Source organism: Nannospalax galili, unplaced genomic scaffold (genome assembly GCF_000622305.1).
Source record: "Nannospalax galili isolate Female #2095 unplaced genomic scaffold, S.galili_v1.0 scaffold503, whole genome shotgun sequence".
NCBI classification, from domain to species: Eukaryota; Metazoa; Chordata; class Mammalia; order Rodentia; family Spalacidae; genus Nannospalax; species Nannospalax galili.
In genome coordinates this window covers 74,557-89,053 of record NW_008349770.1, presented here as the reverse complement: position 1 = coordinate 89,053, position 14,497 = coordinate 74,557, and the positions used below count along the sequence as shown (strand labels likewise).

At 46.1% G+C, this 14,497-nt stretch overlaps 1 protein-coding gene across 1 annotated transcript in view; it reads right to left on the bottom strand.

The window, feature by feature from the left end:
* LOC103745175 (cytidine monophosphate-N-acetylneuraminic acid hydroxylase) overlaps positions 1 to 14,497 on the bottom strand; it is a 70,068-nt gene that overhangs the window by 46,609 nt on the left and 8,962 nt on the right. Inside the window, exons 4-6 of the mRNA XM_029570397.1 lie at positions 13,678 to 13,769; positions 2,366 to 2,475; positions 646 to 836 (exon numbers count right to left, since the gene is read on the bottom strand). Coding sequence (XP_029426257.1) covers positions 646 to 836; positions 2,366 to 2,475; positions 13,678 to 13,769 — 393 coding nt within the window. The remainder of the gene's footprint in view (positions 1 to 645; positions 837 to 2,365; positions 2,476 to 13,677; positions 13,770 to 14,497) is intronic.

Below are 14,497 nucleotides of genomic sequence, written 5' to 3'. Positions count from 1 at the left end.
GTATCTGGCAAAGTTGAATGAGGTATAAGGTTGGTTCTAGGGCTCACAAAGGCAGAAGTATCCAACTTGTCCCTCAGCATATTTGGCCCTTTTTTTGAGACAGTCCTGCTATGTAGCCCATGCTGACATGAACTCAAGATCCTCCTGCCTCAGCTTCTGGTTCTTTAGAGAAAATATGTGCTAATTTGTGCTATAAATTTTGAACTACAAGAAGAGCTGTTCTGGAGACCCCGATTCCTGTTCTCAAGTAGCCTGACTGCAAGTCCCTGCTAGGGTTTTTGGCCACCACGCCTTCCACAAAGGCTCCCATTGATGTAGACTATGGAAGCATTTCTAAAGTCTGGAGCTGTTCTGCAAATACAGTGATGGACCTTGATTCATGCTGTTTTCCATCATCCGAACTGAACACACTTCAAAAGTGGCCAGTGACTGCAGAAGAATCCAAAAATCTTTATAAGTCGGGCATAGTGGTATACGCCCGTTATCTCAGTATTTGGGGTGGAGGCATAGAACCAAGAGTTCAAGGTCATCCTCACCTGCATAGTTTGAGGCCAGCCTGGGCTACAAGAGACAACCCAAAAGACCCCACAGATGTCTTTAGTGTGGCCAGCATTGTCTTGGGAGCTGGGTGCCCCGGGTTGTTACCTCAGGTGGTCTGAGTGCATGTGACTGATGTAGATTAGGTCTGCTTTGCACAGCCTCTCCAGCCAGTCAGGTGGGGGTTCGTGTAGCAACCACCATCCTCGGGCAAAGGCAGGACCGATTAACCAAGGGTCAAACACCATCCTCTTGTCTCCCAACTTGAGGTCCATGCAGGCGTGAGTGAGATATGTTATCTGTTAGAAGAGAGTGAGATTCCTGTTACCCAGTCATTACTGTTTGCAGTGAAGTGCAAGGTTCACTGACAAGTCGGGGGAGAACAAGATCAGGCAACTGCACAGGTGTGCTGACTCGAACACAGTACCCTGCACGACCATGACCTTGTCAGCACAGAGATTCTTAGGACCGGATTCTGGTGTCAAACCAATTGATTTACTCAAGTTTTACTCCATTTAAATTAGCTCCTAGATGGTTATTTTCGGTCTTCAGGGCAGAGTGTGTTTGACAACCCTTCCAAAGCGTGCTTTCCAAGGCAAAGCAGTTAGAGAGGTTAGGACGAGCATGAGGGGGCATGCTGGCATGGCCAAGAGGGGCTGACTGACTGATTCTTGACTGCCTTGGTGGGTTAGCACAGCGGGACAGCCCAGGCTGACATCAGGCTAACCCGGGCTCTGTGGCTCTCTATTTTAAATATCTTGCTCACTCTCCCATGCGGGATGTCCAGGGCCTCCGAGAATGGGTGTGAACAGTGACTGACAGACAGGCACCGGCGGAGGAATTCCAAACCTGTTCCTCACCCCTTGCCTCCCTCGGCCTGGCACATCCACAGATGGAGAATGTGCAGAGGAACAGAGATAAGATTCGCCAGCAAACAGAGGAGGAGAAGCCAGGGATCAAATTTGTTTTCATTATTTCTGTTCTGGGTGGAGTTTCATTTGTTTCCTAGAAACAGCAACTGCCCAGAGGTGTTCAGCTCCCAAATACACAGACAAGCAATTTTTGATTGTTCGTCTTCCCAAAATAGTGAAATGTTTCCTTTAGAGGAAACCCTGTTCTGAAGCTAGGAAATACATAAAAGATTTGCAAAAATCTTAGCAGGAGATGCAGAAATACACAACTTGTGATGTGCTGCGGTTGGGATGTGGTTTGTCCCCCAATGGTTCATGTGCTCAAAGCATGGTGCCCAGTGTGCTGCTGCTGCTGATGTGCTCAAAGCCTGGTGCCCAGTGTGCTGGGACTAGTGGAAGGAGTGGGGTCACTGGGGACAGTGCCCTCAGAAGAGATCAGTGTGGGTCTTGCAGGATCAGTCTAGTCCCTCCACAATGGATTTTCGTAAGACTTTCCCCGCCCTCTTCGGTATGTGTTTCTCTCCCACCCCCTTGCACACTTCCTTGTGATTTCATCCACAATGAAGCCCTCATCAGAGCTGGGCAGATGCACACACCCTGTACTTAAAGCTCAACTGTGAGTTAAATCAATTGTTTTTCTTCATAAAGTTCTCAGCCTTAGGCATTTGGTTACAGCACCAAAGCACTGACTAACATACCATCTTATCTGACAATGATCCGGTACTAAGGGTCCTTTCTGAACTTCCTCTAATAGTTTTACATGACTCGCCCCTGGAACATCCTAAAACTTTGTATTATCTTTCTATATGTGTGTTTGTATGCATATAATTTTCTCTATACATGAATATAGTTGTAAATATGTATGAGTAACATCTTACTTTTATTTTGCTCTTGATATAATTTTAATGCTTTCTTACCTGTACTTCTCCAAAAGCCAACTCTTCAGGGGACCTGGGATCAGAATCCCAGGGGTTAGGTGGGTTCAGTTCTAGAAGTAAAAGCCCATTGTCTCCATCCATTTCGACAACTAGAACCAAAGGGAAGTCAGTCTGGGTGAGTGAGAAAATAGTAGTTTTAAAGTGTTACTGAAGTAGGAACACGTCGTCCGAGTCCAGGGAGTCAAAATCAAGTGAACAAAAGGCAAAGTCATGAGCCAATGATCTCTTCCAAAAAAAACAGCTTCAAATGAACATCTGCTCATCTCCTTACTCCTGCTTTGATTCGGAAACTTGGGGGATCCCAGGTATTGACAGTCAGGTACACACACACACACACACACACACACACACACACACACACACGAGTGATTAAACCAGAGAAGGTCAAGGTGCCCAGAGAGGGCGCAGGAAGGAACTCCAACCTGCTGACAAAAGTGAGAAAATCTTCGCTTTCGTAACTGGAAAGTAGTTCCAGGTCAAGCCAGCTAGACTTGAAAGACGGGATGTTAGAAGCAAAGACAGAATACAGCAAACAAAAGTGACAAGCTGGCATGTGGAAAGACAGGAAGTGTGGGAAGGCATGGAACTCACAAAGAGCTGGTAACTTGGCCTAGAAAGGTACTGTCTCAGATTCATCAGAATCGGTTGCGAGGCCCCTAGACGCTACGCTAGAATGGTTTGGGTTTTGGCTTTTAGACGCTCCTCCACCACAACGGGCTGTACACCCAAACCTTGAGCAAAGTGAACCTTTTCTCCCTTGAGTCCCTTCCTGTCAGGTATTTGGCCACAACAGTAAAAATGTAACCACACACCTCCCAAGCAGAGCTGCCTCCCATTAGCACAGGCAACCGTGTTCACTGATGGGCCTGTGCCCATCCCCAGTGTCACCCACCTTCCCAAAGTTCTCCAAAACACATAATATTGTATCTCCACTTTCTAAATAAATAGTATTTACACTCGCTTTGAGACAAATACTTATTGAAACTTCGCCATAAAATGAAAAATGATTTGATTTGGAATTTGTTTGAACAATGGTCAAAGAAGACTTGTCTGTCAAACCTGGGCTCGCTAACTCAGCTTAGCGCCACAGCAAGGAAAGTGTTGAGCATTCAAAATTTACCTTCTCTAAAGTCTTTTTCTTTTCTTCCTGCTCTCTCTGGGGTACAGCATGAACATGCACACCCATGTACATAGTTGATATACACACATACGTACATGCACATATGTATATATATTATTTGTATTGTAGGATACAGATACTTCATAATATGAAATGATCAGGGTAGTTTGCATATCACCTCAAAATTTTATTTCTTTTAAAAATTATATCTATTATTTTTATTTTAAGTGTATTATCTGCATGTATGTAAGTGCACCTGTGTTGTGCATTGCCCATGGAGATCAGAACAGGGCTCAGATCCTCTGGAACTGGAGTTGTGGATGGCTGTTAGCTGCCATGTGTGTGCTGGGAATTGAACCCAGGTCCTCTGCAAGAGCAGCCAGTGCTATTAACCACTGAGCCATCTCTCCAGCCCCCAAACTTTATTATTTCTTTTGTACATGTGTGTGTGCATTTATGTCTGGGTGAATTCACATATGTATGGGTGTGGATGAACATATATGTGGACCTGGTACATGTGCATACTGAGATCAGACGTCAGTCATCGGTGTTATTCCTCATACATTGTAGACAAGGCTGACTGGCCCACGAGCCCCAGGGATCCTTCCAACTCTTCCTCTACCACTAGAACTGCAGGCGTGCACTACATCTGGCCTGTTTCCATGTGTTCTGGAGATCAGGTCCCCAGGCTTGTATGGCAAGCACCTTACTTACTGAAGTCAACTTCAGTAAGTTGTAAACATTCAAAGTGTTCTCTGATTATTGGGAAAATACTCATCTACTTGTCATCAAGTATAGTTATCCTGCTGTGATGTTGCTTGTGCCTCACTGCACCCTCATGCCCACTAATCACCAGACAAGACCTTACTGACGACTGCAGGAGAAACAGCGTTCCCCAACCACGGGTGCCTGGCCTCTCAGTCTCTACTGTCCTTGGACCTTTGATCATCGCCAGAAATCACATGTTCCTTGTGTAACAGGAAAACTGTAGTCCTTCAAGGCTGAAAGGTATGAGGCTGGGACTGTGTTTCATTTCCTGTGGGATTTATGTTCTCTAAACAACAATATTTGATCTATATCAGGTTCGTCAAATATCTTCCAGACGTGTCATCTTAAGATAGATACATAATTTGACAGTAGCTTGGGCTACATGAGATCCTGTCTCAAAGAAACAAAACAAAAATCTGAGTTAGCTAATTAATGATCTTAGTTTCTTGTCTCCCAAGACTGTCTCTGTGTCACACTACCCCTTTCTTAACCTAGGTGCAGCCCCTGCCCAGACCTGGCACCTCGAGTTAGTAAACTTCAGTTTAGGCTTATCTCAATATAAGCTAAAGACAAACATGTAACTGCGTTTATTCTTAAAAGAGCACTTTAAAAACTAGAAACACAATCCCACCAGGCATCTTCATGGGTCCCTGCACTCCTTTGTGTCCTCTGTCGAGTCCCTCTGCTTACAGACAGACAGACAGACAGACAGACAGACAGACACACACACACACACACACACACACACAAGCTACTTCCACTCAGCCATCAGGATGTCAATGATGGCAGGCCAGTGAGCTGGGGTCATTCCTCTGGCCCTGGCCCTGGGTGGCCCCTGGACCTACTTGTACCCTGGGACCACACGATGAATTATGACACATTCTTTATAGGGCTGTTATGGTTATACAATGAGATAATCAGCCTAAAGTGACCTGCACATGGAGGAGGGGAGGAGGGAGAGGCTTGTGCTCTGACGGCCATGTGTGAGGACTCTCCTTCCTCCTAAAGTTTCTCCATTAGGAGAAGTAGAAGAAAGAAGAGTCTGAAGCACTCAGTGTCTGCTCTGACGGCACCGTAGGCCTTTATTCTCCTTGCACAAAGATAACTGAACTGAACACAACATCTATTAACTCTGTCTCCATAAAGTAAAGAGAAAGTAGCATCTTTAGCCTGACCTGAAGGTCATTTATTTATGATTAATACTCAGAAAAACAAACAAATGACATTCCCTGAAATTTTTTTTTAATTGCATTTTGAGACAGGCTCCATAGCCCTAGCTGGCCCTGTATGCACCATGTAGCCCAGGCAGACCTCAGAACTTACAGCAATCTTCCTGCTTCAGCCTCCCAAGTGATGGGATTACAGGCATGTGCCACCACCCCAACTTCCTCTAAAGTCTTTAAAATATTAAGAAGTAACAACAACAAATTAAAAAAAAAGGGGGGGGGCTGGAGAGATGGCTCAGTGGTTAAGAGCACTGGCTGCTCTTGCAGAGGATCTGGGTTCAAATCCCAGCACCCACATGGTGGCTAACAGCTGTCTGTAACTCCAGTTCCAGGAGATTCTGTTATAAAGCTCAGCATGGTGGTACACACCTTTAATCCCAGTGCTTGGGAGGCAGAAGCAAGCAGATCTTTGTGAGACTGAGGCCAACCTGGTCTACATAGTGAATTCCAGGCCAATTGAGGCTACAAAGAGACCCTGTTTCAAAAAAAAAAAAAAAAGTTACAAGTGTCAGGTGTGAGGAAGATGGATCCCAACTTCCCCTCATAAAAGGTGCTACAAATTGGCAGTAACCAAATGGTGCCATGGCCATTGGTTCACTAAGTTTTTCGGTTGGTTGAAGATGGAAAGGAAAATAGCCAAGTCATGAAAACGTTTGATAAAATAGAATTCCAAATCACAAACTTGTAAATTGAACAGCAATGGCATAATCCCCACAGAAAATCTAAACAGGTGCAAATGTAAAATGAACTTTCTAACTTCAAAAATAAGTTGGCCAGGGCTGGAGAGATGGCTCAGCTACTAAGAGGCTGCTCTTGCAGAGGACCTGGGTTTGAATCCCAGCACCCACATGGTGGCTCGCAACCATCTGTGACTCTAGTTCCAGGGAATCCAATGCCCCCTTCTGACCTCCAAGGGTACTGCATGACATGAGTGCATTACATACACGCAGACATAAGTCATACACACACACACACACACACACACACACACACACACACAAAATACTAATAACAACAAAGAAACACAAGTTGACCAACACAGCTTGCCAAATGCTAACTGTTGGGAGCCTCTGTTATGCAAAAGTCGAAGCCCCTTCACACCGGACAGCTCATGCAGTTCGGGAATGTGCTGCGGGCTCCTTTTCATAGCAAGGTGCTTTCTGGCATCTTTCCTGTCTCTCCCTTTGAAGTGGCCGCCACAAATGCCCTGACATAAACATGGCCTTTGGCTCTGAAAAGATACCATGCCTTCCTGTAATTTTCCTAGCAGACAACTGTCTGGCAGAAATCCACTTCCACATGTAAATAGAATGCCTCACAAAGCATCTAACAGCCAAAGCTTTTACCACTACCCCCATGGTATAAAATATCCTAGCCTTCTCTTGATATTGGGACATTGGGACATTGGGACATGGGGACATTGGGGATTTGGGATTTGGGATTCTGGGTCCCAGAGATTGGGTCCCAGAGAGAATAAAACTGTAAGCACAGACTAAGCCGAGCCTTGAGTCTTGTGTACCGGCGACCTGATTCCCCCGGAGGGCAGCACTCTCCGTTACTGACCCACGGACACACTAGTCGTGCCTCTTCCCTGTGGGGTTCAGTGGCCAGGAACCCCGCAATCCTGAGGAAAGGTACACGGGTATAATTGGGACAGGATTCCAGCTGGACAATGCTCCAGTAAGCAGAGCAAGCTCCCAGCACCAGAGAAGTTACGACAGCCACCAGCTGCCATCACTCCCAGAGACGCAGGACCCAAAGCAGCCGCTGGAGAAGTCTGCGGACCCGCAGGGAGTGAGCGCACCCTGCGCCCAGAGAGAGAGCGCAGTCGCCCATAGCTAACCAGCTCGACATCAGCCTTGCAGGTGACAGATAGGTGCAGTTTCTGCCTAAAAGGAGACTGTGTGGAGTGGGAATAACAGCATGTGCCAATAATCCTGAGAGGAAAGTCCATCATTCCAATGAGTGGAAGGCAGTGCCACTCATACCAAGGGTGCCTGAGCACGGGATGGACTCACTCCTTCATGCATTGCCAACACCTAGTGAAGGGTTGTGTCCACATGACCAGTTCATGGCCTACCCTGTCCATGCTGGCCTTTTCTCTTTATAATTTAATCCCCTTTACCTCTCTAAAGAGTACCATTTTGAATATTTGTGCAAATGTTTTATACACACACACCACACACACACATACACCACACACACACACACACACCACACACACACCACACACGCACCACACACACACCACAAACACACATCACACACACCACACACACCACACACACCACACACCACACACACACACATACCACACACACATAACACACACACACACACCACACACACACCACACACGCACCACACACACACCACAAACACACATCACACACACCACACACACACACCACACACACACCACACACACACATACCACATACACGCACCACACACACGCACCACACACACGCACCACACACACCACACACCACACACACACACCACACACCACACACACGCACCACACACCACACACACGCACCACACACACACACAACACACACGCACACACCCACAAACCACACACACACCATACACCCCCCACACACACACCCCACACCACACACCACACACACACCACACACACACATACCACACACACACACTACACACACACATACCACACACACACACTACACACACACACCACACACACCATACACCCCACACACACACACCCCACACCACACACAACCACACACACCACACACACCATACCACACACACACACTACACACACACACGCACCACACAGACCACACACACACATATCACACACATCACATACCACACACACACCACACACTCACACACACACACCACATACCACACACACACACACACACACACACACACACACACACAAACCCGGGTCCTCTGGAAGAACAGCAAGTGTTCTTAACCGCTGAGCCATCTTTCCAGCCCCTCAACACGATGATTTTAAGATGCATGAAGCATCCACGCTGCCAGTTAACATCTACTCCCTCCAACCACAGTTGCTAGTAGTAATTCAATGTGTGTAGTGCTTTGGAAAACAGTTTGATAGTTCCTCAAAGTTATATACTGAGTTACCATATAACCCAGATTTTCTAACTATACAACCAAGAAAATGAGGAAAATGTGTATTTGTAGGAGCATTATTTATCAAATCCAAAATGAGATCTAGCCACACAAGGTGTTTTGCATGTGACAAGGCCTTGCTCTGTAGCCTGTAGCCCTGTAGTCTGTAGCCCTGTAGCCCTGTAGCCCTGTAGCTCTGTAGCCTGTAGCCCTGTAGCCCTGTAGCCTGTAGCCCTGTAGCCCTGTAGCCTGTAGCCCTGTAGCCCTGTAGCCTGTAGCCATGTAGCCCTGTAGCCCTGTAGCCCTGTAGCCCTGGCTGACCCAGGCTGGCCTCAGACTTTCAGCAATCCTCCTGCCTCAGACTCTGAGAGCTGGGTTTACCATACCAGGTGTATTATGCAGCCATGAAAAAGAATTAAAGAATGACACAGCCACAACGTGAATGGAAATATCGTACCAGGTGAAAGAACACAAACGGCCCCATGATGCACCACACCAAACAAACCGTCTCCCCAGAAAAGGAAAAGCCATAAACACATCAGTGGCTGCCGGGCTGAGAGGAAAAGGGGATGAGGAATGATTGGCAAGAGTTCCAGGATTCTGGGGCTTGGGAGACGGCTCAGAGGTTAAGAGCACTGCCTGCTCTTGCAGAGGACCAGGGTTCGATTCCCAGCACCCACATGGTGGCTAACAGCCGTCTATAACTCCAGTTCCAGGGGATCCAACATCCTCTTCTGACCTCCAAGGACATTGCATGATACGGGTGCACTTACATGCATGCAGGCAATACATACACATAAAAATAATAAATTTTTTGGTCTTTTTGAGACAGGGTCTCCTTGTAGTGGGGGCTGTCCTGGAACTCACTTTGTAGACCAGGCTGGCCTTGAACTCACAGAGATCCGCCTGCCTCTGCCTTGAGTGCTGGGACTACAGGCGTGTGCCACCATGCCCAGTTAAATAATAATTTTTTTTTAAAAAAGAGTTCCAGGATTTCCTCTTGTAGGAGTGGCCACTTAAGAGAGGCGGTGAGCATACTAACATATTAAAAAGCATGGAGTTGCACATTTCCAAAGCGTTAGCTTCATGTTCTGTGAAGTATTTTTCATACAAGCAGGCCAAATATTGCTATACATAAACTAAAAATAAAATTTTAAAAAGTCCCTGAGCAGCTGTAGATCACTGGACCACATACTCACCGAGTTGATGGCCTTTTTATGTCAGTAAACTTACAGTGTCTCTATATGAGCCTATATCGGTTTTATGACAAATCAATATAACATTATTTGTACAGCATGATACCGAGGTCCCAGTCACAAAACAACTGTCACACTCCCTGGGCTAACTTCAAAGTCCTGGAAATGGAATTTCCTGGAGGAAACAGCTTGTGGTCCAAGTGTCCCTTTTGAGATAGAAAGGGAAACCATGAATTTGTAGTTGAAATAATTAACTCTCCCTAGGATATAGCCACATGCTACTTCTAGCTCCTTGGGTTAAATGGTGAAGGACACAGCCCTCAGAAGAGCCACCTGTGTGCTCAGAGGAACGGGGAAAATCCTGTGTGAAGTACTTTTTAAAAAGCCATTTGGAGAAAGCCAGATGTGATGACTCACACCTATAATCCCAGCACTTGGGAGGCTGATGATGCAGGATTGCTGTGTGTTCAAGGCCAGCCTGGGCTACATAGCATGTTCTAAACTACAGTGTGAGACTTTATCTTACACAAAACAAAAACAAATATAATAAAAACAAATATATAGGGGCTGGAGAGATGGCTCAGCAGATAAGAGCACTGGCTGTTCTTAAAGAATATGCAGCTTCGAATCCCAGCACCCACATGGCAGCTAACAACCATCTGAAACTCCAGTTCCAGGGGATCCAACACCCACTTCTGTCCTCTGTGGACACTGCACAACACGGGTGCACTTATACACATGCAGGCAATACACTCATACACATAAAATTAAAAAAACCAAATATATAAGTACATACACAAATATGTAAATAAAAATAGAATAAACAAAAATTTAAAAATAAGTTTTGAAAACATCCACAATGCATTTGGAGTTGGTCTCACAGAGATGTGTGTGTGAGACCGGCCCTGATACTCTACCTCAGTTAGAGTGGCCACAGCAATTTAAGCAATTCAAAGCCCACAGTTCAGAACTCTGTCCCAGCATGTTCACAGTTCAGCAACCCTCACAGGCAGCCTCTGCTAAGGTTCCCTTTTCTTACAGAGGACCCAGATTCAGTTCCCAGCACCCACATGATGGCTAACAACCTGAAGTTAGTGACTCCAGTTCTGGGATCTGATGCCCTCTTCTGACCTCCATGGGCATTGCATGCAGGAGATGCACTCATACACGTTAAAAATATTAAATGTCCCTTTTCTTACCACTATGAGCTTACTCATACATTTTTTTCATAAACAGATTATATCATATATAAGGTTTAACATTTGATTTTTTATTCATGTATCAGAAATGTTATCTGATACTTTTTAGTTTCTCCAATACTGTTGCTTTTAGAATCTATGGGAATTCTTTCTCTATAATGCTTAAATGATTTCATTTTTCTCTCTTTTGTAAACAATTTTACTGTGAATGAACGTCCTATAGCTTTGCCTTTTGACCCACTGGGAGCTATCTCCTGTGGTGGGTCTTGGATGTAGAATTTCAAAGTCAAAGGGTGTGGACAAGCTTAGAACCCTAGGAAGCCACTGAAGGGTTTTGAGCCATGAAGTGATGTGAATTAATTTGGATCTTTCAAAGATTGGAAGCAGGGGTGCCAGTCACCCAGGTGGAATGGACAGAAACTCAGACTCAGACTCAGATGGAGGTGGGCCGGTAGATCTGCTCAGCCAGGGACATCATTATGCTCAGATTATTTAAATGGGAAGGTTTACGGAAAGAGAGAACACCATGTTAGCTCCCAGATCTCTCTCCAAAGAGTGGATGTGATGCTGTCTACTGAGATGCGGGAGGCTGAAGGAAGACCAGTTTTGAGGATGCGTCAGGATGTGCATGAAATAGTCTCTGACTGTACATTTGTACCGCCTGTTAAAACATGTGTTAAGACACTGAGGAAGCAGCTGAGTCTGGGGCTCAGGAAGGAGGTAAAAATTTGGGGTCATCGTCTGATAGAATTGACCCAATTAAGAGAAATGCTACCCAGTATCTAAGGAAGGTTGGAGCCTGTTCATGACACCATCATCCTGGAAACATTTTGGTGGGGAGAAACCATATCCAAACCAAAGCATGGAGAGGAGTGGGTCACTGTCACTGACTCCCCCGCGGTAACCAAAGTGACCCTCACAAGACACTTGGTACTGTATCTGGCACGTACTTAACAGAGTATTACACTTAGTGTTATCCATGAAGTAGTATTCCAGACCTTTGCGATGTGTCTTTACAGTTTACTGCTTTAAAGGGCAGGCCTATACTCCAGACAGTGAAATGCCACGTCTATTGGCAGGCCACACGCCCCAGCTGTCCCCTGGGACAAAGCCTGCTTCCCTTCTATGCCTGATGCACCGGGGCTCATCTTCCAAAGCTCAACACACATGATCTGCTTGGCATGAAGTTCTCTGTGAACCCCCAATTAGAATAAAAATGTTACTATTTCTATGATGGTCTGAAGCAGTGTGACTCACACAGTGCTCACTGGTGATCACTTTTAAAGATGGTCACAACAGTTTCTACTGATAGAAGAGAATTTTTACAGGTTAGCAGGTTGGAATAGTTGTAAAACTAAGTTTGCCCTAAAATTGACTCTGTAGCTAGGGATGAGATTGAGTGTAATCGAGCGCTGTATATAATACCATAGCTTGGTGTATAAATTGCAGCCTACCTTTACAGTATTCCCTGTAACCAAGCTACAGGAGTCTCGGCTAATCATAGCACCTAAACCTCTAGCCACTCAGGGGCTGAGTGCCTACTGCAGCCAATCGGGTTGTCTCTGTGCGGTTCCTCTTGCATGCCCATAAACATAAACTGACGTGTGCTCAGGTATTGCCTGGAATTTTGACGAATGCTTCAGAATTGGACTTGAAAATGTTGTCTTTTACCAGAACAGCAAATAGAAACTAAGACAACTTGTGTCCATTCTTAGGAAGAAGGCCCTTCCTGCTGGTTCTTGAACAGTCAGGAGTAGGCAGGAAGGAGCCCAGCGTCCAAGAACCCAGACTCATTCAAGCTCTGGTGTCAGGTCTGCACCAGAAACAGCATCTGGCTTGGAAGGACTTCACACCCAACAAACCCTGACGTTTCCTCAAATTAAGAGGACTGTGCACACGCAGTTTAGTCCTCTGTCTTCACAGGTCAAGTGCTGGACCTGCATTCTTGTAATACTGTAGTATTCTTGTAATACTGCATTCTTGTCCCCACGCGTGGAGCCTGTCCAAACTTTTGACAGTGCGAAAACAATGTTGTCATCCACAAAGTTCACTATCCCAAACCACTCTTTAAATAAAAATCATAGGAAAGCATAATGTTTTAAGTATGTTTATGAGTGTTCCCTGGGCCATGTTCAAAACCATCCTTGGCTCTGGTCCCAGGCCAGGCTTGGCTTAGCCACAGTGGCCCGTGAGGCCACTTTACTTCCATTCATGCTGTCTTGATGTCGACCACAATGTGCACCGTGGCAAGCCTCAAAAAAGACTTGTCAAAGCAATGACTGAATGAAGAATGTTCCAGAGAAAACCCATGTTTTGAGTTCTTAATGTTATTATTTAAAAAGAGATCTAGCTGGGAGATCTAGCTGGGTATGGTAGTTCACACCTGTCATCCCAGCACTTAGGAGGAGAAAGAGGAAGATTACCATGATTTCAAGGCCAGCCTAGGCAATAGAGTAAGTTCCAGGTCAGCCTGGGCTACACAGCAAGACCTTGTTTCAAATACATAAATAAATGAGAAAAAAGGTATGGATGGATAAACAAATTTAACAGTTTAAAGTCAGAATGCACCAAAACTTGGAGCGAGGGTGGATGCCCTGTGGCAAAGGTGCTCCCCGCTCCCACTCAGCACTCGGCAGCAGCCGATGCAGTCAGCGGGATTTACCTAGCTCATCCTGGCAGAAGCTTCCTGGAGGGTTGACGTACTTCATGGTGCTCACGTCTAACTTCCAGTTGTGTTTCGTGCATTTCACAGACCTGGGGGAAAGTGAACACAAAGTTACGCTCTGATGGGTGGCTGACAGCGAAGTGAACCACGGTGTGGAGCACCGCATCCACCATCGCGTCTGGCTCACGGAGCCCTGTTGCGTTCAGCTTTGCTTTGTCTATAGTCTGGACGTCAGGCCAGGCCAGGCTGGGCTCACGCTCACAGAAGCCCTCCCGTCTCTTACAGGCTCCCAAGTGCTGGGATTACAGGCACGAGCTGCCTTTCCTGGTAACCCTCTCTCTCTCCCAGAAAATGAAGTTCACCAGAGCTGGACGGGGACAGCTGGGGACAGAGAGGGCCTGTTGCATTTCTCTGCCTTATCTTTGTAATATTTCTGACAAAGCTGGTGTGTTTAAGAGATAAGGAAATTTTAACCAAGAAACGCCTCAAACCAGAAACAGCAAAGGCTCAGGAGCTGAAAACATCCATTTTAACACGTAAGTGCATCTGGCTGTCATTTCCAAGCTTCATTAGATTCGGAATTTTCAAATGCCCTCTTTAGCTGTGTCTAAAGGTTCGGCCCACACTTTAATTTACGGAGGATCACTTTGTGGCACTGCCTTTCTCAAGAATGAGTAGGCAACAACCCTTAAAGGTGACAACGGAACATTCCAAAAGCAACTGTCCAGCATGCTGGGGCCCCAGGAGGGAGAGCTGGGGGAAGGAAGTGTGGTTGGGTGGCTGCTGGATAGGAGGGTGACAAGAAGGGGCAGGAGGG